Raw genomic sequence first — 24825 nt, forward strand, 5'->3', positions numbered from 1 at the left:
GGGGAACCTGTATCTCGAAGATCTTCTTTCTGGATCTACGCTTTCCGGTAACAAACCAGCCAGTCCCTCCGTCCCTGTACTATCTGACCATGATGTGAGGATTACCCGAATGGTGTTGGGGGGTGGGGGAGAAAAGCTGCTTCCCAGCGAGTGAAACGCCGCCCAAGGCCATGGAAGCTTCCAGTCGCCTCTCGGAACTTCCCTGCGAACGTCAGAGCGTCCGCGGTCGCCATGGCGACGGGGGGAGGTGGGGTGGGGTGAGAGCGATGGCCCGGCTGCCGCGCTGCGATTGGCTGGAAGTCTTGGAGAATGCGGATGAGCGCGTGGGCGGTGCGAGGCGAGTGGATGGTGACAGTTTCTGGAACTTTCCTCCCAGCTCGGTATTTAAAGTAGAGGAGCGCCTGAGCCGGCGTGTTAGAAGCAGCAAGCCCACAGTCAAGTTTTCAGTGGCGGCTAGCCAGAGGCACTATTTGTAAATGTGAAAGGCTCAAACAAACCAGCAGAAAAAGATAAGTAGCGTCGGTGAGCTTGATTGAAATAAAGATGTCGGTGGTCGGCTTTGATATTGGATTGCAGAACTGTTACATCGCCATCGCTCGAGCAGGAGGCATCGAGACCATTGCCAATGAGTTCAGTGACAGATGTACCCCGTAAGTAACTTCAGGAGGGTGCACGATCACTCAAAATAACTGCACTTCTCTTTATTGTTTTTTTTTCACCCTCAAGGAACATTTCCACCACCTTGGACGGATTCGCGTGTTGAACAAAATATTTGCGCACAAAGTGCCCCAATCATGTTTGTTCTTTGTAATATTTTGTTAAAATTTAGCCAGCAGCAATTTTCACGTTCTTTTTCATCAATACATAATTTATAAAATTTTCTTTTCAAAAAATAAAATTAAAATATTTCGGAGTTCAGCGAAAATAAGATGAAGTTCAAAATGATGCTCTAGAGAGAAAAAAACTTCAAATTGTAAATATTTGCTACTTTAATTTTTTAAAAGGGTAGGGAAATCTTGCTAAAGTTATTTTTCTTGATTAAATTGAAGTTCTAATTAAAACGTGCATTAAATAAAGAATGTGGAATATGCTGGAAATTTCTAGAAACTAGGAAATGTGCCCTTAAGAAATGTCATTGCCACGTTTTTCTGAGTTGGGTTCTGATCAACTTTGAACTCTGAAAATTAGATTAAATTGTAATTGTTGTAGCGTTGTTGCAGGTGCGTTGATACAACCATCAGGAAATATCTTATTTTGTTTTTTTCTTATTAAATTATAATGTGCAGTTGATTATTAATGCACTACTGATAGTCACAGGTTATGGATGTTGTATCCATTTGGGTAGCAGGATCATTTCAGACCTCAGGGGTTAGTTGTCCTTGCTCTTTGGCGAGTCCCCTCAGACCCAGGTAAGGGTCCCATGCTCAGGTCTACAAGCTACCAGTAAAGGTGAAACCAGCGAATTTTCAGTGGCGCTGGTGGAAGACTTTTACAGGTGGAGGATTGTTCAGGAAGAGGACTTGTGTTTCTTTTAAGCACACATGAGGGAAGCAATTAGAAAATCACCTCATGTATTCTTTTCCCTAGTCATATTGCTCATTGAAGTGGAAAATAGGAGGCTCTTGCTAGCAACTGAAGAGGAAAATGCAGCACTGAGGCATGGAAAAATGAGCAGAGGATCTGCCCTTGAGCAGATCACAACTGCATATTCATTAGGATCTGTATGTATTTCTCTCTCAGATCAGAGTGCTTAATGTTTTATACACTTTGGTGTAGAAATTCCATCACATTTCATGCATATTTTGAATGTAGTTTCACTGAACATACAAATTTTGCAGTTGTACAACTTGTGACAGATGTGCATAGGAAGCAGAGCATCACAACTTTTTTTATTCATTCAACAGGTATGAGTATTGCTGGCAAGATCAGCATTACTATCTTTGAGAAGGTGCTGAAGAGCCACCACCTTAACTGTATGGCTTGCTAGGCCATTTTAAGGGCAGTTAAGAGTCAAGCATGTTGCTGAGGGTCTGAAATCACATCACTGAATCATAAAGTAGTTACAGCACAGAAGGAGGTTGTTTGGCCCATTGAGTATGCTGGTCCTCTGCAAGAGAAGTTTAGTTATTCCCACGCCTTGGCCCATTCCCTTCAGTTGCTTATCCAATCCTTCTCAGAAGCCACAATTGAATCTACCTCCACTGCCCTTTCATCAAGTGCATTCCAGTTTATAATCACTTGTGTTTTAAAAAAAACTTCTTCCCCTTGTGTTGCCGAAAATGACTATACCAATGACTAGATGTGACCTCTGGTTCTGGACTCTCCTGACAATGGGAAGAGTTTCTCTGTCTAAACCCCTTGTGATTTTGAGCACCATCAATCAAACGGCACAGCCTCCTTGAAGGAGAACAATATCAGATTCTCCAACCTATCCATGTAACTGAAGTCACTTATCTCTGGAACCATTCTCGCAAATCTTTTCTGCAACCTCTCTTCACATCCATCCTAAATTGGACAAAATTCTTCAGCTGATGCTTAACCAGTGTTTTATAAAGATTCATCATAACTTGTTTTGCACTCTGTGCCTCTATTTATAAAGCTCGGGATCCCATGTGTATTTTTAACCATTTTATCATCCTGCCTCCTCCTTCAATGTGTACTTGTGACCCCAGGGCTCTCTGCTTCTGCACTCCCTTTGGAATTGTACCCTTTAGTTTACATTGCCCCTCTCCTTGTACAGGCCAGACTGGTAAGGGCAGTAGATTTCCTTCCCCAGAGGACATTAGAGAGCCAGATTTTTTTAATGACTATCCAGTAGACACATGGTCATCATCACTAACACTATTTTTTAAATTTCAGATTTATTTAATTAACTGAATTCCCCAGCTGCTTTGAGCTTTGCACACATATCAGATCATTTGCCCAGTTCTCTTGATTTACTAGTCTGTGGCAGCCTTCCATCTCATAAGATGATGGTTTGCACTGTGGTGGTCAACTATGTAAAGCATTGCCAAGTGTGGCTCAGGAGCCCACTTGGGCATGGCAGTTCCTGCTTCAATTGCTCCACAGAAAGACTGGGCTGAGAAGGTGCACAAGTTGCTGGCTACTGTTTTCTCTGGGCCTTCTTCTTGGCCAGCTGAACCTTTAGGCTCTGTTTGCCTCTTCCAAAGTCTTCCAATCAGTCTGCAGAAGTCACAGCCATCAGCGACTATCTTCTGGTTGTCAGTGTCAATATCCGGCATCTCCTATCTTGCAAGAAAGTGTCCAGTGGTGCAGATCTGTATGTCTATCTGATGAACGTGGCTGAGCAATGAGCATATGTTGGTGGAATTAACACACTCTTCTAAGTTGGTGACCTTGTCCTGCCAAGAGATGCCAAGGATAAGTTTGAGACAACAAAGGTGGAAACTATTCAGCTTTTTCTCTTGCCTAGCACATGTTGTCTATGTCTCACTACTGCAGAGGACCATGGTGAGGATGCAGGCTAGGGTGGACTTGTGTTTGGTATTCTCAGCCAGGTTACTGTATTCCACACTGTTACTCATCTTGGACATAACGGCTGCAGCTTTTGTCATGTGTCTTGATTTCAGATCAAGTGACAAATTGCTGGTGATTGTGGAGCCTAGTTATATGAAATAAGAACAACCTCCAGTGTCACGTTGTCAATGCTGATGGTGGTATGGGCCATGACATTTGTCTTCCTGATGCTGATAGTCAAACCAAAAGCTTTACAGGTATGAGAGAGCTTGTCCATTCACCACTGAAGGTGTTCCTCAGTATAGATTGTTAGTGTGGCATTGTCAGCATAGAGCAATTCTGAGGGCTCGACACACTTTGTCTTGAATCTCAGACGAGCAAGGCTGAACAGCTTCGTCAGTTCTGGTATGCAAGTAGATGCCACTTTAGATGGCATCAAGGCATATGACCAGCAGCAAAGAGAAGAATATGCAAAAGAGTGTCGGTGTCAGAACACAACTCTGTTTGACCCTGCAGCAGATCTCAGGGTTCCCCTGCTTCATCATTATACTTAACCTTGCCCATCATCTTGTCATGGAAAGAGGAGATCATGTTGAGCAGCTTCGGCAGGCAGACAATTTTGTTCAACAGCTTAAAAAGACCGCTTTTGTTCACATGGCTGAATGCCTTGGTGAGATCAATGAAGGCAGTATATAGTGGTCTTTTTGATTGCAGCATTTCTCTTGCAGCTGCCGGACTGAGATGATCATCTCAGTTGTAGATCTCTCAGTTCTGAAACCACACTGGGATTTGGGACAGGTGTGTTCCGCCAAGATCTGCAGTCTGACAAGGGCTCATACTTTTCCCAAGATGTTCAGCAGAGATGCCTCTATTAGTTTTTTCAATCACTGCTGTCACCCTTGTTCTTTTCCAGGGTCACTATCTTTACATCATGCATATCCTGGGGGACTTCCCCCTGTCTCCAGAGAAGTTTGTGTAGATGCTGCAGGAATGCTAGTTTCCTGTGCTTGGTGAATTCTAGCAGTATAGCAGCAGCACCTGGAGTCTTGCCCATGGTAACCACTAAATTCAATATCCAGCTCTTCCATGACAGGCAGGCATTCTATGGTGTCTAGAGTTTCCTCAATGACAGTGTTCGCCTTAGAATAGTCCAGTGGTATAACTACTGTGCTACTGTAGCTAATGAGTTGGAAGTGGGTGGCACTTAAGCAGCATTTACAGCAAATACTATAAGTTTATTTACTCAGCAAATAAAGTCTGCTTAGAGTTTGTTTAAAGAGCCTGTATGACTAAAACTGCAATATCTCCTGATGGTGATTTTCTTCAGCAAAATACAGTGATTGGAAGATGGTTAAATAATACAAATTACGTGCATAAAATTAATCCCAGTCACTTACAGCAGTACAGCCTCCAGTTGCAATTGACGAGGAACCACCTAACCATCTCCATTCTAGCTAGAAACAATGGGGTGTCCACATACTACCCACAAAAGTTGACTGCCGCCATATTGGTAATGGCAGACTTCGTGTTGGAGCCCTGAAGTGAATTATAGCCTCATTGTAAAATGCTAATAGGAATTAAAATGCCAATTAAGGCCATTAAGGATTTAATTAAATGTTGTTTTTCAATGCCCGTCCATGGTTGGAGTCACATGAGGGGACATGTTTTTTAACACCTTTAAAATTCTTTTTTTTATTTTCAAAACTGTTCATCTCCATGAGTTCATCTCTGTCCCTCAGGAAGCTTTTCCAGCGTGCATGTGCAATGTTCATCCTCGCCCTACTCTCTTCTCCACCCTCAACACAGGCAGCGCTGAGCTTCGCACCTGCCTGATGAGGGAAAATCCTGGTCTATGTTAATGCGTGCATCTGGTTATATTTAAGACCGTGATAGATAGGTTCTTGATTGGTAAGGGGATCAAAGGTTACGGGGAGAAGGTGGGAGAATGGGGTTGAGAAACTTATCAGCCATGATCGAATGGCAGAGCAGACTCAATGGGCCGAATGGCCTCATTTCTGCTCCTATGTCTTATGGTCTTATATAATTGTTTAATAAACATAAGAGATGATACAAGATGGGTTAATAAAAGAAGCTGTTTTTAAATTATGACAGTTCGTTTTCATTTTTCAATAAGGGAGTGTCATGAAAATATAATTTCATAATGTTATTGGCATTTATTGTAAAGTAGGAATGGTGGGGGGGTTGTGTGTGTTTAAAGGCAACTGGTCTGAAGACTTTGATGTATCAGAAGAGAAGCTAGGTTTGAAATGCTAAATAAGTGAACATGGCTACAGTTTTAGTATGTGAAGAGTAAAGGAAAATTTTTACATAAACCAGAGTAGTTGAATTTCAAGAGGGTGAACTGTTACACTTAACCAGAAGAATCTAAACTGTTTATTTTTCCCAAAGCTTACTGATAAAATTGGTACTATAAAAGATTTTTATTATTAGCAAGGTAAAGTCCAAAGACATATTGGAACAATGGGATTTGCATTATAAAGGGAGAAACCTGAATAAAGGAGATGAGGTTATGTGTAAGGAGAAGGAATCCTAAGATCTAACAAGTGTGAAAAGCCTCCAGCCTCTGTGTACCTAGCTGCTGCCTATAGGAACCAAAGCTAAGTGAATTCACTGTGAATATCCCTGTTCAGGTTATCATGTGCTTTGCCAGGGTCTCTTAAAATCTATTTTGTTTTTACTGTTCCCTTAACAAGGGTGTAGCTGGGAGTCAGATTAATTAGAGAAGCTAGGATTTATCATAGCAGTAATTTGTAGACCTATGTATGTGTTTAAAATCTGCTTTTATTAATAAATGTTTAATTTAGTTTTGTAAAAGCCTCAGAACCAGACTTATTACTCCTGAATTCAAAGCGCGCATCTCAAAATAAAAATACAAATTGCAAAACAGTTGTGGCAGTTGTTTCAAGATTCCCTCTGAGATTTGAGCAACTCGGCATTTACCATCCGCTGTGCCATAATCAGAAGTGTAAAGGTCACAGCATGCACTACCCAGGCGACGGACCAGCTTCCTTTACTCCTCAAAGCAGTGCTTCCCAAGGCTCAGATTGACATGTCAGGTGGTTGTGTAACTCTCCAGTTTTTGGAAGAAGTGCTGGACCTGGTGGCCACAGATGTGAAAGTTGCCACTGCCCTCAGTTTCTTTGCACCTGGCTGCTCCCTGGGTGCCACCAAAGACATCTCCCAGTTGGATGCATATAAATATGTAAGACAGGTGAGTGTTGGATTTGTTAGTTTCTCCTGAGATGATGATAGCTAGTTTGAGCAGACACATCTGTGGCTGGCTTCCCACAGGAACAGGGTACTACCGAATGTGCACGTTCACAATCAGAGGACCAGCAGAGCCACTAGGGACTTCATATGATCAGTGTGTAGCTGGTGTCCAACCAAAAGAGAAGGCTTATGCAGGTTTTTCCTAAATTTCCAGTTGTCATAATGTTTCCTTCATGTAACAGTGCAGCATCCCAAAACTTTCCATTCTTGCAATTAGACTGTAGGGATGGCTCTCGGGAGCCAAAGGAAACCCCTCAAACTTTACTCCTGAGAAATATAACTAACGAAGCTCAAAAACGGTACATAGCCTCATATCCTCCAGATTGTTATCAAGCAAGCTGAAAATACGCTTCAGTTTCTTAAAACTGGTCTGGGGGCAACTTGTAGTACTTGCTAGCGAGCATCTCCAGAGCATTCTGTACAACATTGCACAGCAGAGGATTATAGGTAGAGGATAAAGATGCTCGCTACACATCAGCCGGTAACATTTGAAGAGTAGGACCACGAGGATGATCTAGATGGGGCGCCCAACACCAGACCAGCTGCTCAGGATGCCTAATAGTTCAAAGATTCAGTTATGCTGCACAAAATAACTTGCAGCTCCTGAATCCCAGCCACCCTAACCTGAAAAGGGAGTTTTGCAACCAACCATCTAACTGTTGCACATCCCCTCCCCCCCGCCCATTAGTCCTATCGATTTCATCTCTTCAGTTATCACCAAGGAAATGGCAAGTTTCCATTCTGCATTCAATGATTGGTGACATAGAAAAGAATTTCAAATGAATGAATTAAATACTATGATAATTAAAGCTTAAAAACATATGTACATGGGTGTCGTATACATTGGTTGAAATCCAACTGATTTCTTAGTTTGACCAGCATTTCTACATGGTGCAATCACTGATTTCAGCAGAAGTAGAGACCAAGCAATCTGAACGCTTAACTGCTGAGATGCTCTTGCCTTGTGACATCTGGGTCTTGAAGCCCAAAAAGGCTCTGCCCATAGTGCTCCATCTATACCTTTTTTTACAGGAGGAGTCAGCCATCAGGAGCTGAGGCAATATGTCGGGTGCTAGCTGTAGGGAGGGTAATAGATGAGCCATGGGAATGCTTTGAGTGGAGTGCCTAGTTCCATGTCCTCTTTGCAGTCATTATCCCTCCTTCTTTTGGGACAGTGGCATATCCGTCCTTTGACTAACTCTACTGAGCAGCAATTGGTACAGATCAGCAGTGCAGTGTACAGCCATGGATAAGGAATCTCATGGAAGCCAGCATGAATACTGCCCTAAAAGACCTGAACTGCCGTAGTCACGTCAACTTTTTTTTGAGGGCTCATTTGATCATATTTAAGGCTCCACAGAGATGGCAACTCAGTGGAAGACATTCTTGCAGCTGCCTATGAGACCAATCCAATTATGTTGAAGCTGGACTCCTGCATCCCTCTTCACATGGAACATCAGTCAACATCCCACAAATATACTGATATGCCTCCTGAACTCCCGTTTTTAATTGGTTCCTGGAGGTTCAGCATATGTGTCCAACTGAGCAAAGTTTGGAAAGAGGTGGACCCCTGATAGGGACACTTCACAGCTGTCACTGCACCAGTATCTGCTTGTGCTCGTTTGTAAAGTGTGAATCGCCAGGTGAAAACCCAACTAGTTTTCTAATTGGCTGCACTGAAATGCAGTATTTGCACTCGTGCATGGTGGTATTTGCTGTGGCATTGCACTCTCAAAGAATGAATTCCTTTTGATGAATCAAATGCATGAAGGCTCTGGAAAAGAGGAGGGTATGAATTAGTAGTGGCAGTGTAGCCATTTTGCCATTCAGCATTATCAAGCTAGGTCTTTTGTATGAAATGTGTGCCTGATCTAATTCTCTTACCAGGCATCTGAATTCCCTGTCTCTCCATCCCTGATGAGGGACATAAGCATACCACTGATCTCTCTTGCCACCTCCCTCCCCTGTCTCTGTCAACTGCAGAATCTGGACACCCACTTCCAGTCTTCTCCATCTCCCTTGTGATCTTCTACAATAGAGGAAAAACCAAACCTGAGTGACTAAGGCATGCCTTTACACCTGCAGCCCTGAAATACTTTAGGGGAGGCAGGTGTGTAGTGGGAATGTCACTGGGCTGGTAATCCAGAGGCTCAGACTTGTGCTTTGGGGCAGGTAGTGGAATATAAATTCAATTTTTTAAAAAACTATCAAAACCCATCTGGTTCATTAATGTCCTTTAGGGAAGGCAATATGCCGTTCTTACCTGGTCTGGCATACATGTGACTCCAGATCCATAGCAATGTGGTTTACTCTTCACCACCCTCTGAAATGGCCTAGCAAACCTCTCAGTTCAAGGGCAATTGGGGATGGGCAAGAAATGCTTGCATTTCCAGTGATACTCACATCCCATGAAAGAATACTTTTAAAAAAATGTTTTCAACTGTCAGTTGCCCTCAAATGCACCTCATCTATCAGCTGGATGCATCATATTTGCATTGGCAGTGGTAAATAGGGAAGGTGAGAAAATGAAACAAATGGGTGCTTCTAAACCATAGAAGAAGCACAGAGGAAGACCATTTGGCCCCATGTCACTTGAGCCCATGTCAGTTCTCAGCGAGTGGGACTAGTTAAATTGCTCTTGCAAAGTGGATGGCCACATTCTGCAGCTGACAGATGCAGAGGAGGGGGCAGTGGAGATCAATGGCATATATATGTCCCTGATGGGAGATGGAGAGATGCCTAATGACTGAATTCAATAAATCTAACATACATCTCGAACGAGACCTAGTTGTGTTGACTTTATTTGAGCAATGCATGAAATTTGAGGCTGTCCCTATCTTTGTAGCCCTGCAAATGTTTTTCCCTTTAAGTGCTTTTCCAATTTTATTCTGAAAGCCATGATTTAAATCTGCCTCCATAGTCCTCAGGTAGTACATTTTAGGTCCTAACCATTCGCTATCTTTTTAAGAAAGATTTCCCTTATGACTTTGTTCTTTGGCCAGTTTAAATCAGCGTCCTCTGGTTCCCAATCCTTCCACAATGGAAACCTACTCTGTTTAGAACACTCATGATTTTGAATACCATTCAAATATTTTCTATAAGGAGAACAAACCCAGTTTAGATTCTAGAATCTCTCCAATCTATCATAACTGAAGTCCCTCACCCTATAACCATTCTCGCAAATCTTTTCTGTACCTGCTCTAAAACCTCCACATCCTATCTAAAATGCAGTGCCCAGAATTAGGTGCAATAGTTCAGCAGAGGCTGAATATCAGTGTTTCACAAAGACTCATCATAACTTCCCTGCCTCTATTTAAAGCCCAGGACCCCATATACTGTTTTTTAAGTACTTTCTTTACCTGCCCTGCCCTGCCACCTTCAACGGTTTGTGCACCTATGTCTTGGGTCTTTCTGTTCCTGCATCCTCTTTAGAATTGTACTCTTTTAGTTTATGTTGCCTCTGTTCTTCCTACCAAAATGTAATACTTTACACACGATTGCATTAATTTCATTTGCCACAGGTCCACCCATCCTAAAATCCTGTCTTAAAGTATATTGCTATCCTCAATTCACAATACTTCCCAAGTTTATGAATTCTGCAAACTTTGAAATGGTGCCCTATACATCAAAGTCTGTTGTTAAACATTAATCAAGAAAAGCAGTAATCTTAATACTGATCCCGGGGAACACCACTGACCTTTCTCGAGTCTGAAAAACAGCTGTTCACCACTACTGTGTTTCCATCACTCAGCCCACTTTAACCATGCTGTCAAGGTGTCTTTTTTATCAGTGGGCTTCAACTTTGGCAAACCGTTATGTGGCGCTTTTATTAAATGCCTTTTGGAAGTTTATGTACACACATCAACCTCATTACCCTCAACAACCCTCTGTTACCTCATCAAAATTCTCAGAATTAGTTAAACGTGATTTACCTTATCTGTGCTGGCTTTCTTTAACTAATTGTATGTTGCCTCCCTGGTGCCAGGGTCAAGGATGTCACAGAGCAGCACCTGGACATTCTTCTGGGGGAGGGTGAGCAGCCAGAGGTTGTGGTCCACATTAGTACCAATGACTTAGCAGGAAGGGGGATGTAGTCCTGCAATCAGAATTTAGGGAGTTAGGAAGAAAATTAGCAAGCAGGACCTCTAATGTAGTAATCTCCGGATTGCTCTCAATGCCATGTGCCAGTGAGTACAGAAATAGGAGGATAAGACAGATGAATGTGTGGCTGGAAAGATGGTGCAGGGGGGAGGGCTTTAGATTCCTGGGACACTGGGACTGACTCTGGGGGAGATGTCACCTGTACAAGCCAGACAGGTTGCACCTGAACACAGCTGGGACTGAGTTCCTTGTGGAACGTTTTGCTAGTGCTGTTGGGAGGGCTTTAAACTAACTCAGCAGGGGTGTGAGAACCAAGAGAAAATATTAGAGAGGAACACCAGGCTGCACAGAATACTGGGAGGGACGGATAGTACTAGTATAGAGAATAGTAAGTTAATAGATAAAGTCAGTGCAAGAGAGAAAGTAATAATCTAAATCAGGGTTACTGTGCATGTATGTGAATGCATGCAGAATAGTAAATAAGATTGGGTCGTTACAGGCACAGATCGCCATGTGGAAATATGATGTGGTGATAAGACCTGGCTCTAGGGAGGGAAGAACCGGATGTTAAGTATTCCTGGGTACAACGTGTTCAGAAGAGATAGGAAAGGAGGAGGGGTGGCTGTATTGGTTAAGGAGAGCATTGCAGTGCTGGAGGGAGAGGATGTCCCGGAGGGTTCAAGGACAGAATCAGTTTGGCTAGAGCTAAGGAACATTGCCTGTTGTAGACCATCAAATAGTGAGAAGGATGCAGAAGAACAAATCTGCAGGGAAATTAGTGAGGTGCAAGCGTTATAGAGTAGTTATAACAGGGGACTTTAATTACTTGAATGTAGACTGGGACAGTGATAGTGTAAAGGGCAGTGAGGGGCAAAATTTCCTAGATTGTGTTCAGGAGAATTTTCTACAGCAGTATGTGTCCAATCCAACAAGAAACGATGCGCTGTTGGGCCTGGTTCTTGGAAATGAGGTGGGCCAAGTAGATCAAGTGTCAGTGGAGAAGCATTTAGGAGACAGTGATCATTGTATTGTACGTTTTAGGATGATAGAAAAGAACAATTGGCAATCCAGAGTAAGAATAATTAACAGGATAAGAGCTGACTAAGATCAAGAACAGAGCTGGGCCAGATAGACTGGAACAAGAGATTGACAGGAAAAACTAGCTGAACAATGGGCTACCTTCAGAACAAAAAATTGGTTTGGATATAGTCCATTGACAGGGAAAACTAGGGAAAATGAATCCAGAGCTCCCTGGATGAAAAAGGAAATTGAAATTAAGATAAAGAAGAAAGTATGCTTATGACAGGTGTCAAGTAGAAAATACAATTGATAACCAAGAGGAATACAGAAGGTTCGGAGAGGAGGTGAAAAAGCATATTAGAGAAGTGAACAGGAATTATGAGAAAAGACTGGCAGCCAACATAAAGGGGAGTCCCAAAGTCTTCTATAGGCACGTAAAAAGGGTGATAAAAGGAGGATTAGGGACCTAAAAGGGAACTCACACATGAACGAAGGGGCCACAGCTGAAGTATTAAATGAATACTTTGCATCCATCTTAATCAAAGAGGTAGATGCTACCCAGGCCATGGTGACAGATGAGGATCGCTAGAAGGGGTCAAAATTGACAAGGAGGAAGTGTTGAATAGACTGTTGGTACTTAAAGTTGACAAGGCACCGGGACTAGATGAGATGCATCCAAAGATATTGAAGAAAGTCAGAGCTGAAATTGCAGGGGCGTTGGTCATAATCTTTCAGTCTTCCCTAGACTCAACGGTGGTGCCAGAGGACTGGAGAATTGCAAACATTATGCCCTTGTTCAAAAAACGTTGTAAGGATAAGCCTAGCAATTACAGATCAGTTAGCTTAACTTCAATGGTGGGCAAGATTCTAGAAACAATTATTTGGGATAGAATTAGTAGTCACATGGAAAAGTATAGGCTGATTAAGGAAGAGCCAGCATGGATTTCTAAAGGGAAAATTGTTTTTAATTAACTTGCTGGAGTTTTTTGAAGAGGTAACTGAAAAGATTGAGGGTAATGCTTTTGATGTGGTGTACATGGACTTTCAAAAGGCATTTGACACAGTGCCACACAACAGACTTGTGAGAAAAGTTATTGCTCATGGAATAAAAAGGACAGTAGCAATGTGCCTACAAAAGTGGCAAAAAAATAGGAAGCAGAGAGTAATATTGACAGATATTTTTCAGGCTGGAAGCAGGTTTGTAGTGGAGTTCCCCAGGGGTTGGGATTGGGATCCTTACTGTTGCTGATATATATTAATGATCTAGATCATGGTTTGCGGGGACAATTTCAAAGTTTGCGGATGATACGAAACTTGGGAGTGTTGTGAACAGCTAGGAGGACGGTGTGAAACTTCAAGAGGACATAGACAAGTTGGTGGAGTGGGCAGACCCAGGGGTGAGAAATTTCAGCTGTGAGGATATATTGGAGAGGTTGAAACTGTTCTTCTTGGAGAGAAGAAGGCTAAGAGGAGATTTGATGGAGATGTTGAAAATCATGAGGGGCTGCTCAGAGTAGATTGGGAGAAGCTGCTCCCACTCGTAAAAGGATCAAGAACAAAAGGGCACATTTTTAAAATGATTTGCAAAAGTAGCAAATGTGACGTGAGAAAAATCTTTTTCTCACAACGACTGGTTCGGGTCTGGAATGCCCTCGGGTCTGGAATGCACTGCCTGGAAGTGTGGTGGAGGCAGGTTCAATCGAGGCATTCAAGAGGGCATTAGATGGTTATTTGAATAGAAGCAATGTGCAAAGGTATGGGGGAAAGGGCAGGGCAATGGCACTAGGTCATAATGCTCATTGGAAAGCTGGAGCAAACACGATGGACCGAATGGCCACCTCTTTTTGGCACCAAAAGGCTGCAAAAGATCAATATTTGTATGCAATTCTTCCAGAGTGTGCAGTGGTTTCCTGCTTGGGTTTGTGCCTTTCTTGGTTAACCCCACAAGAAAGCTTGCTTGCTTTTGCTGCCTTTCTGATACCAGCAAAATACACAATCTAATTTAGCTATGTTTGACTCAGTTAATGATCTGCAGAGTTACCTCAGCCCCAGACAGAATTAAGCTTTTTTGTAGCTCCTGCAGCAGGACCTCACATACAGAACCAAAGGGAGAGATGTTGCCTACATACCTCTGGTGTGTCACTGAACAATTGGTTATTAATTGCAAATTGCAGTCTTTCAAGTGCTGCTGCCATGCCAGATTTTAAGCCACTCACCAGCCTCCCTCCAAAACAAAGTTTTGGTCCAAGCATAAGCTGTTTAGACAATTTTTTTTCATGTGATGGTAGTCTGCTTAAAGTTTAAAATTTGACATGGCTTGACCTTTTTACTATCCATAGGCCAATTCAGTTCAATTTTCTGAAATCTATCATTTCTCCGTGTCATTCTTTCGCCTCGCCCTTGGCTTCTGCCCATGTGACCTTGCATTTCCCTAGAAGTGCACACTCTCAACTGTCACTGACTGAAATGTCATGTGTGTGGGGAATATGGTTAGTTTTCTGCCATCCCCAATAGGAGATTTACTCAGTGGTGCCATTCCCAATAGGTTACCCAGTGAATGTTGAGAATTGAAATGATGTTTTGGGTCTCTGATCCTTTTCTCAGCACGCTTAGGAAGTAGACCTTTAGGAGGGATAAACATTTTTTTGGGAGAATTAATTGGTCACAATTGCAAATTATTGCTGTAGCCCAGCCACCCAAAATATTGGACTGAAAACAAATTCCCTCCCTAAAGAACAGGACATGTGTAGAATCCAAGTTATTAATTTTTAAATAGTTGATTTGCTATTCATGCACAGAAATATGAATGCTTAATTTAACTTTTTCCACTTTACTAGGTCAGTTGTATCGTTTGGGTCAAAGAACAGGGCTGTTGGAGTTGCAGCTAAAAGTCAGGTAACTTTTTTTGTAATCTAAGTATCAGTACAAATTTTCATGAGCAGCTATGTATGAAATTTCCTTAAGATAAAAGCAAAAAACTGCGGATGCTGGAAATCCAAAACAAAAACAAAAATACCTGGAAAAACTCAGCAGGTCTGGCAGCATCTGCGGAGAGGAGCACAGTTAACGTTTCGAGTCCGAATGACCCTTCAACAGAACTCTATTGAAGGGTCATTCAGACTCGAAACGTTAACTGTGCTCCTCCGCAGATGCTGCCAGACCTGCTATGAAATTTCCTTGTTAATTTTGAGTTAATAAGCATAACCCATGTCTAATTTGGGTACCACTTATTCACCAGGCACTGTATAAAACCTATTACCATGCATTACAACTGTTTAAACCCTAAACATTCCTTTCCATGTACTGCTAGAAGGGTAAAAATGCAGGTTGGGGAAGGAAGGAGAATGAAACTACTGATTACATCTGCAAATGTACTAACATAGTGTATATTGTGAACTTAATATGACATCCCACTTTTTCCACAATTCTTAGTATTGAGTTTTAGCTAGATGCCTCAAAATAATGGCTGTGTAATTGAGTCCCTGCAGCTTGTGGGAGCTGAGACTACTGCCTGGTGTAACAGGTTCATTTTATGTGCCTAAATACATCTTTTCAAGAGTTAAATTTTGAATGCATTTCAAACTTTTACCTAGTATAGTGCAACCTTAACATAAACTTTCCAAGTCAAATTTTTTTCACACGTACATTAGCATTACAACTGCAGGTAATGTGAGAAAAGAGTAAGAAAAATGGAGAAAGCTATGGGATGGAAGCAGAGTAGTGGCACAATCAAAGATGAGACAAATGGTGTATTTCTATGTTGCAAACCCCTTTTCTGGTAAGAAACAAGATAATAAGTTTTAGTGGGAGTTTATGTTAGTACCTTGTTAAAAAGCACATGGTGCCAGACCCTGTCAAAGATTTTTGACAACTCCAAGGAAGTGATAAGTGATTGAGCAGATTGTTTAAGATGTGCGAATCACTTGTGAAAATGGAATTCAAAGATTGCAATAGAATAATACACAATTAACAGTACAAAAAAAAAGCTCCATGACTTTAGAAATACTTCAGAAATAATAGATCAGATACATAAGACACCAGGGGCATGAATTTCACTTGTGTATCTTCTAGTGGTGCTACAAAGGCCTATTGGAATTTTTCATGTGCTCAGTGCACTACTGGCCATTTCCTCTACAGCCCATATGGTGTAATGGAGTAGAGTGGTGTATGCATGTGTGTTCTCTGCATGCACCCATAGACCTTAAATGGGCACTGTCATCACTATAGTGACATGAACAGGCTGATGCAACCAAATTTGGTCAATGTAAGTGCAGGCACTGTCTTCATTAATCGCTGCTGACACAACAAGCATTTTTTTAATACATTCATGGGAGTGTAGTGTCATTGGCTAGGCCAGCATTTATTGCCCATCCCTAATTGCCTTTGAGAACGTGGTGGTGAGCTTCTTGAACCGTTGTAGTCCATGTGGTGTTAGGGAGTTCCAGGATTTTGACCTAGTGACAATGAAGGAGCAGCTATATAGTTCCAAGTGAGAATGGCATTTGGCTTGGAGGGGAATTTCAGGCGGTGATGTTGCCATGTGCCTGCTGCCCTTGTTTTTCTAGACAGTAGCAGTTGTTGGTTTGAAAGGTGCTGTCTGAGGAGCCTTGGTGAGTTGCAAAATCTTTTCTGAGGGCCACTCAACAAGCTTCAGCTGAGGCAAAGTTTGTGAAAACACTGTTGTGGGTTGGTGGAGCATTTTAGAGGTTTTTGCTGACCACGGGAAGGGAGAAAATAAACAGTATCTCATACAAGTTTGGGAGCAGCAGTTGCAGCACCACTTGCTTTGCAACATAAGCAGGACATGGAGAGGAGGAAGCAGAGGGCAAGCTCTGACGGGGGAGAATTAAAGGAGGAGTCCCCAGAGAAGGTCTTGCCCAACCTATAAAGGATCTTCTGGGAGCATCAGTCCTGTGTAGCAATGAATCATGCCTGCAGAAATGTGGTAGGTGGAATGTGGAGTTAAGGCCACAGTCAGATCAGCCATGATTTTATTAAATGATGGAGCAGGCTCAAGAGGCTGAATGGTGTACTCCTGCTCCTAATTCATATGTTTGTAAATTGTCATGGAGTTGTGCCACCTTCATGTTAGCCAGTGGTGGGCATTAACTGGGGTTAATTGTGATTAGTATAAATAAAAATGGACTGAAACAATGACTGTGTATTGGGTCAAGCGGTATATGTTTGTAATGTGTAATAATACAATCAAATGCTTATAAAGAGCTTGTAAAGATGGACTCCAGTACTACCCTTCACCACCAGGCTTGCTGGAGTATAACACGGTAGGACAGGATGATTGCACAAAAGTGAATTTTGGAAACTTTAGAAAATATATTTTCAGACATAAAACTAAAATCTGGGTGACCCAGTTGGCAGGTTATGATTAACTCTATTTTCCTCAGATCTGAAGCATGTGGCCAGTGGACATAGATTCTGACCTTACCAAAGAGAGCACAAGGTATTTTGTGAGATTGGCAGTCAGTTGGACAATAAGAAGATTTGGTCCTTCTAATAGAATTCTTGGATGAAATCTACAAAGATCTGTTAAATGCCTATGAAGCATGTTCCAATTTTGATAGATTTTGAAAAACAGATGGTCATTCCATGAAAGAATATATCATGGACTTCAACAGAACAGCGATTGGCGAAATTCAATTTGCTGATCCCTGGCTCAGCACAAGGATTTAAATTACTGGTTTGTTCTAAGGTGTAATGGACAGGCAACTGTTTCTAATAGATGTTTGGTTCTCAAAGAAGGAGTCTTTTATGGCTGCCGCCTTAAAATTCCTAGAGAAACGGTCATTTCCTTTAGCCTTCATGGAACAATTGGGATATTCTGCGCTTATGCAAATTATGGAAGACTCGATTGCAAAATTTCAAGAAGTCCACTTATAATGGATGTATTAACGACAGGCAGAATTGAGGGTGAAACACTTTTTAGCAGACCTGACTATGACAGTAGAAGACAAAGTTGAAATACCAATGAGCAAATGACTCTCTGGAATTCGCAAGGAGCAAAAATAGTTGCTTTAGCTGTGACTGTTTTATCATGAGGAAGTACCCAAAGTGGAGAGGCAAAGTCCTCGAACTGGTACATTACAAAGAGGTTCAAGATGATGAGTCCGAACAAATTGTATTGGTCACGGAATTTTTTTTTCTTTAGACCTGTGATAAATATTAAACTCCTTTTAACTGTGCAGCACTTGATGGTGCTTGTACTTCAGCAGTATGTGAACCTGACCATCACTTAATGAGTCAAGTTTAATCAATGCAGTGCTGAGGAATTTAAAAGAACTACTTGCTTTAGGCTTGGTGATGACAACGCATTGATGTCAAAAAGTTGAGTTAAAATTTCATGCGCAATAGCTAGAGCAAATCATTTTGCAGGTATTGATGTAGTTTCTAGTGAGATAACTATGCTATTTAATAAACCTTCAATGAAAAAGGCACAAATGAAAATTGACATAGAGCATTGGAAAGTTGATTCTAGTCAGGCTATTATTGTATCCCTTTAACAAACTTGATGTTTCTCATCAGCGTATTAGACATATTAATGGCTTTAGGGGATAAGAATTGGAAAGGGGAGATAAAAGAGATTGTCTTTAAAATTACATCAACAATTTGTTCACCCTACCTGCCAAAGGTTAAAAGTTCTGCTCAATGTTGCAGATCTAGTTGAAAAATATACAAAGCAAATAGAAGAAACTAGTGAGGGGTGAGTTCTTTGTGTCAGAGTGCTGCTAGGTGAGTGGGGGGTGTCCTGTGCGAGAGGTGGGTGGTGTGTTGTGTATGCCTTGTCCTGGATCTGGCACCCTGGGCCTTAAAAGTCCATTTCCATCTTCTCCCATTCCCTCCTGAAGCTCATTCATGAAGGCTTCTGGTGAGCCTTCCCACTGCCTTCAGCAAAAACAGGGTCTTTTTCCTAGCCTACACCTATCTGACCCGTGCCTGGTGGTGTGGCAGAAGTGGGGAATCATTTCCTAGTCATGGTTCAACATTCTTGTCCCTAAGTCACCCAAAATGATTATCTAGCAGTGCATTGCTGCAAATCCCCTTTTTGACTAGGCCTTTTTAAAAAGGGCAGGTTGCCTGGAACACTTGGTAAGTTCAGAACACTGCTGTTCCCCCTACAGTATGTGGAGGGCACAAGTTCAGCATAGGTGGTGCTCAGCCACTCTACAATCATGGTGATGAGGTGGGAGCATCAATTTTACATGCTGCCCATTTCTTTTCAAAGCCACGCAGGCAGGTTGCGAATAGTGATCCCTTAGCCCAATTTGTTGGACGGTCAAAATCTGAGCCTTAGTGTTTCCTGAGAATATGGTGAGCTCTTAAATTGAGATTACAGGTTAAGTTTGAAGGCAGATGTTGCAGTTTTACCTCTCTACACTTTTTTAAACATTCTGTGAGAAACAAAAATAATTTCTATTCGTGTATTACATTTAGCAAGGTGCTTTACAGGAGCATTATAAAACAATATGACACCAAACGCCTTGGAGATATTAGGTCAGAAGATCAAATGCTTGGTCAGAAGTAAAGAGTAGTTTAAGGATGAAAGTGAGGTAGAGAGCGAGAGAGATGGACAGGTGTAGAGAGGGTATTCCAGAGCATAAGTCATAGTGGTGAATCTAAGGAATTCATTGCCACAGAAGGCTGTGGAGGCCAGGTCATTGAGTGTATTTAACATAGATATGTTCTTGATTGGTAAGAGAATCAAAGGTTACGGGGAGAAGGCGGGAGAATGGGGTTGAGAAATTTATCAGCCATGATTGAATGGTGGAGCAGACTCGATGAGCTGAATGGCCTAATTTCTGTTCCTATGTCTTATGGTCTTATGGCAATCACAGGCATGGCTGCCAATGGTAGTGTGATTAAAACTGGGAATGCTTGATAGGAATTATAACTGCCTAGCTATCTCTGAGGGTTGATGGGCTGGAGATCAGAGATGGGGATGGGTGAAGCCATGGAGGGACTTGAAAATGAGAATTGCTTGATGTGGAGCCAATGTAGGCCAGAGAGCACAGGGTGAATGGGACTTGGTGTGAGCTAAGACATGGAGAACAGAATTTTAGATGATTTTGGGTTTATGTGGGGTAGAATATGGGAGACCAGTTAGGAGTTCATTGAAACAATGAAGTCTAGAGGTAACAAAGGCATGAATGAGCACTTCGGCAGCAGATGAGCTGAGATGGGGGCAAGTCGGGTGATGTTACAAAGACAATCCTAGTGATGGTGGGAATGATGTTGGAAACTCACCTCTGGATCAAGTGACACCAAAGTTATGAACAGGCTGGCTTAAATCGGGGAGAAGGTTGGAGTCAGTAGCTTGGGGATGAAGTTTGGAGCAGGGACACAAAATATCAATCTTTGGAATATCAATCCTTGGAATATTTATTGCAAGAAAATACTGCTTATCCAGTACTGGATGTTGAATAAGCAGTCTGATTAGTTTAGCAACAGTGGAGGAGCTGAGAGAGAGGGTGGTGGGGTAGAACTGGGTGTTGTCACTGTGCATGTGAAACCTAATGCTGTGTTTTCAGATGATGCCACTGAGGAGCAGCGTGTAGATGAGATATGGGAGGATGCCAAGGATAGATCCTTGGGACACCTGAGGCAATGGTGTGGCAGCAGGAAGAGAAGCCATTGCAAGTTATTGCTTCATAATATAAATTTATTTACTACTTATTCGTCTTGGCTACAAGCAGAGATTACTTAGTTTTCATTTCCGCCATATTGGAAACAAACTGAATTCTTTCTGTTTCTGTAAATGTTAGTTTAAAATTTAAGGCTTGTAAGTCAGTAAATTAACATAAAAATGTTATCTGGTAACTTGTTGGGATTCAGTTTCTGTTTACTTTTCAGCTGATCACAAATGCTAAGAACACCATAATAAACTTCAAAAGATTTCATGGCCGAGCATTTAATGATCCTTTTATTCAAAATCAGAAGGCTAAACTAGCTTATGATCTTGTTCCTATGAAAACTGGAGTTGGCATGAGGGTAAGTCCATTTGAATTTTCTTGTCAGCAAGCATATTTTTGACTTCTATAAATAAGAGCTGAGTAACAGTGTTTCTAAAATGTATTTTGTTTTAGCTTTATAGTTAATAAGAACAGGCATTGCAAGGAAAATATTGATTTCCCTCCAAGAAAAGTTTTATATACCTTGGCACTTGTGCTTGACAATCTTATTTAATTATTGTTTGAGTTCAAAAACATTTTTTTTTATCACACTGTCCTAACTTGGGCATTAGGCAAGTGAAATGCACATAACATCCATTTCTTACTTGACTTGATCTGAACCAACCTGTATTCCTGGATTTAGGTTAATGGGCTCGAGCCATTATTCATCAAATTTAAAGCCTCTAACATCCAGCGGTCATGATCATTTTTCTAGGCTATTACGTCAGTAGTTAGCTGGGTAAGACATTAGCTTGGATTGGGTGAGTGCAAAGTATTTCCAAGGAGAAGGGAAAGTGCAATCTCGTCTCCTGAGAGCTGGCACCTGCTCATTGAATATTCACAAAAAAAAATTGCAAGACAATAGATTAGGTTGAAAAAGATTAGAAGGGCGATGGAAATATGCACATTATCCATTGTTTCAGGAAATTGTTACCTCCAAATTATAAAATGTAGATGATCTGTAATCAGAAAGTGGCCCTTGCAAATACAGGTATTTGCATTTTTAAACCAACTCATCTTTATATAATTTTTTTTCAGGTAATGTATATGGATACAGAGCAACATTTCAGTGTGGAGCAAATCACGGCCATGCTGCTGACCAAACTAAAGGAAACGGCAGAGAGCAGTCTGAGGAAACCTGTATGTGACTGTGTGATTTCTGTAAGTACGTAGGCACTGAAAGTTATAACAAGCTCATTGGATCAAATTTTCTTGCGAGGCAGACATCTGACAGATTTCCGGGTCACAAACGCAGATGTTGTGTGTCATGGGACGTTGGTTGCAATCTTCCCAAAGGAGGCCAATGAAGAAACCAGCTCTGGGACTGCAACTAAAGGGAGATGTGGGTGGCTGAGGATAGGGAATGGTCAATCAGAATGCCTAAAGTGAAGGCAGGCTGGCAGACTCACTGAGTAATCTATGCTACTGAAATGAGTGAAAACGAGGGCAGCATAAGATGGACTCTCCATACTGCTGATAGAACCGACAGCCAATTTCTCATGCCCAGCTCTGTACAGTAGATCTGTATGCAGGTGACAAGTACATAATTGATAATATTTGTCTGTAGTGTCCTGAGGATTACCAATTTTTTGTCCTTTTAAAGTGACCACTGCTTATGAATCTCATGGTGCTCCAACCTCCTGTTCTGCTCCATCCTCCTGTGACTAGATGAGCTGCAGACACAGTGGGGTTTTTGTGAACTGCTGGCAAAATTCCACAGCCTTCCAAAAATGCCTGCTAATAATGGCCTCCATAATTGGCTTTCTACCTCTAATGTGCTTGTTTGCATCTATGCATTCTTCCCACCCCTTGGAAAAGCAGGAGAAGTCAGAAACGTGTCAGCATACCTGTCTGCTGGGATTTTTCCTAATTGTCCTGGACCACCCCCATTGTATTAACAATTTTAGTGCTGCTTCAGCCATCAAGTTGCTCTTGTCCTACTGTATTTGGAACCTATTTACTGATGACATTTTAAGAGCACTGATCTTAATTGTACGGGATTGTACATGCAGCGTGCCAGACATCTCAAGGAAACTTATTGAATTGGAGCAGGGATTCTCCAAAATTAACATCTACAAAGTAACAATAATGAAGAAAATAATGGCACTAAGTGACAAACCCCCAGGACTAGATGGTTTCCATCTTAAGGCTTTATAGGAAGTGCTGTAGGTGTCCTTTTTATGTTTTTAAATAATCTTCCAATGTTCTCTCGATTTAGGATTCATTCCTTTGGATTGGAAAATTACACATATCACTGGTCATGAAGAAAGGTGACAGAGGAAATTGACTATTGTTATGGCACAGCAGGTGGTAAAAGCTGAGCTGCTGAAATCTGAGGGGAACCTGAAACAGCTGCCACAATTACGTGCCTTGAATTCAGTAGTGTTATGACACAGCAGTTTGTAAAGGCTGAATTATTTAAAATTCCAGAGGGAAACTTTAAACAACTGTCATAACCTATATTTTCAATTATGTTTTGAGTTGCAGCTCTAAATTCAGGAATAAGGCCACCTGTTATTGAGAGGTTTTTATATCAAACTAAAGGAAACATTTATTGTTTTAGAACAAATTAAACACAAACACATGGCTACAAATTACTATCATAACTTTTTTAAAAATTCCTAAATTAATCTCCACTATGATAACAATAACCAATAGACTTAAACAGACACCAGGCAAAGCGTTTTCACTCTACAAATTCAAAATGAGGTTCCTTTCAATTTGGTTCCTTTGCAGACAGTTGTAGGCTTACAGGCTTAGATCTTACTTGCCTCTGACCTGCACACACACAACTCCTTTCTGTTACACACAGCCTTTCCCTTTGAATGTAAATTGTCATTGTCTCACCAGGTCCTTTGAACCCCTTTCATAGTACCAATTTTATTAGTAATATAAACATTGCTTGATGTCTCCTAGCTAGGTGCAAGATTTCAGCCCCACTCATGAATGTTCTATTCAAAAAAATGCAAATATACCCTCTACCTCTGTTTACATCTCAAAACTACTATACATCAAAGCACCCAGACGAGCAGGCTTTAATCCAATCAACACACACAGACTAAACCTCTTTTTAAAAAAAAAATAATTTCCAATAACATTATATACATTAATATCTCTTCCTGACAGTAATAAGTCTTAGAGGTTATTTACAAAACTAAATTAAACATTTATTAATAAAATAAATGATTTTAAGCACATACATAGGTCTAAAAATTACTACTATGATTTCTCCTAGCTCCCCTATTAATCTGACTCTGACTCCCAGTTACAACTTTGTTAAGGCAATAGTAAAAACAAATAAATTTCAACAGACCCAGGCAAATCACACAGTACCCTGGACAGCGATATTCAGTGAGTTTCCTTAGCTTCGTTTCCTGGAGACAGCAACTTGATACTTGGAGGCTAGAGGCTTTTCACACTTGTTAGATCTTAGAATTCCTTCTCCTTACACATAACCTCATCTCCTTTATACAGGTTTCTCCCTTTTAATGTAAATTCCATTGTCCCAATATGTCTTTGCAACTTTAGTTTTTACATCATAAATCATTCTTAGCACTCATTATCAAAATCGTTGAGAAAAATAAACACACTATTTGGCTTAGCCTCTTAAGGCTAGGTGTAACACCTTACCATTTCTTTGAAGTTCACTACTCTGGTTTATTTAAAAATGCAAATGTTCTTCATACTTCACATTCTAAAACGTCAGCCATGTTTACTTATTTAGCATTTCGAACCTAGCTTCTCTTTTGATAACTCAAAAGTTTCAGACTAGCTGTCTGCAATTCAATTAGAACCCCTCCACACATGCAACCTCACACAGAGAAACTAATCCAAACCTCTCTATTAACTTAATTTTCACAATATTGTTTTATTGTAAAAGTATTATACTTTCATGACACTATTTAGCTCAACATCTGTTGACAGGAATTTGCTAGCACCTATAATTGAGGATAGGGTGGATGAAATTTTCTGCTGATCAGAGAGACTGAATGGATTTGTAAAGGGTAGATCATGCCTGGCATTTTTTTTGAAGAGGTGGACAGGGATGTTTCAATAGATGATTATTTAGACTTCCAGGCAGACAAGGCAATAGTGCAGGGCTGTGATATGGATAATGATAACCAGCCATGACTTGAAGGGACAGTGTAGAAATCTAAGAGTGCATGGCAAATAGACTCAGAGTAGGGATAAGTGATAAAGACAGACGGAATTAAAGGCTGTCATGCAGCATTTGTAACAAGATGGATGAATTGAT

At 41.2% G+C, this 24825-nt stretch overlaps 1 protein-coding gene across 1 annotated transcript in view; it reads left to right on the forward strand.

Moving 5' to 3' along the window:
- The first annotated feature begins 321 nt into the window (after positions 1–321).
- Positions 322–24825, forward strand: part of hsph1 (heat shock 105/110 protein 1) — a 107243-nt gene continuing 82739 nt past the window's right edge. The window contains exons 1-4 of the mRNA XM_041199632.1: positions 322–650; positions 14727–14784; positions 20752–20889; positions 21609–21731. Coding sequence (XP_041055566.1) covers positions 544–650; positions 14727–14784; positions 20752–20889; positions 21609–21731 — 426 coding nt within the window. The 5' untranslated portion in view covers positions 322–543. The remainder of the gene's footprint in view (positions 651–14726; positions 14785–20751; positions 20890–21608; positions 21732–24825) is intronic.

This window comes from Carcharodon carcharias, chromosome 11, assembly GCF_017639515.1.
Source record: "Carcharodon carcharias isolate sCarCar2 chromosome 11, sCarCar2.pri, whole genome shotgun sequence".
NCBI classification, from domain to species: domain Eukaryota; kingdom Metazoa; phylum Chordata; class Chondrichthyes; order Lamniformes; family Lamnidae; genus Carcharodon; species Carcharodon carcharias.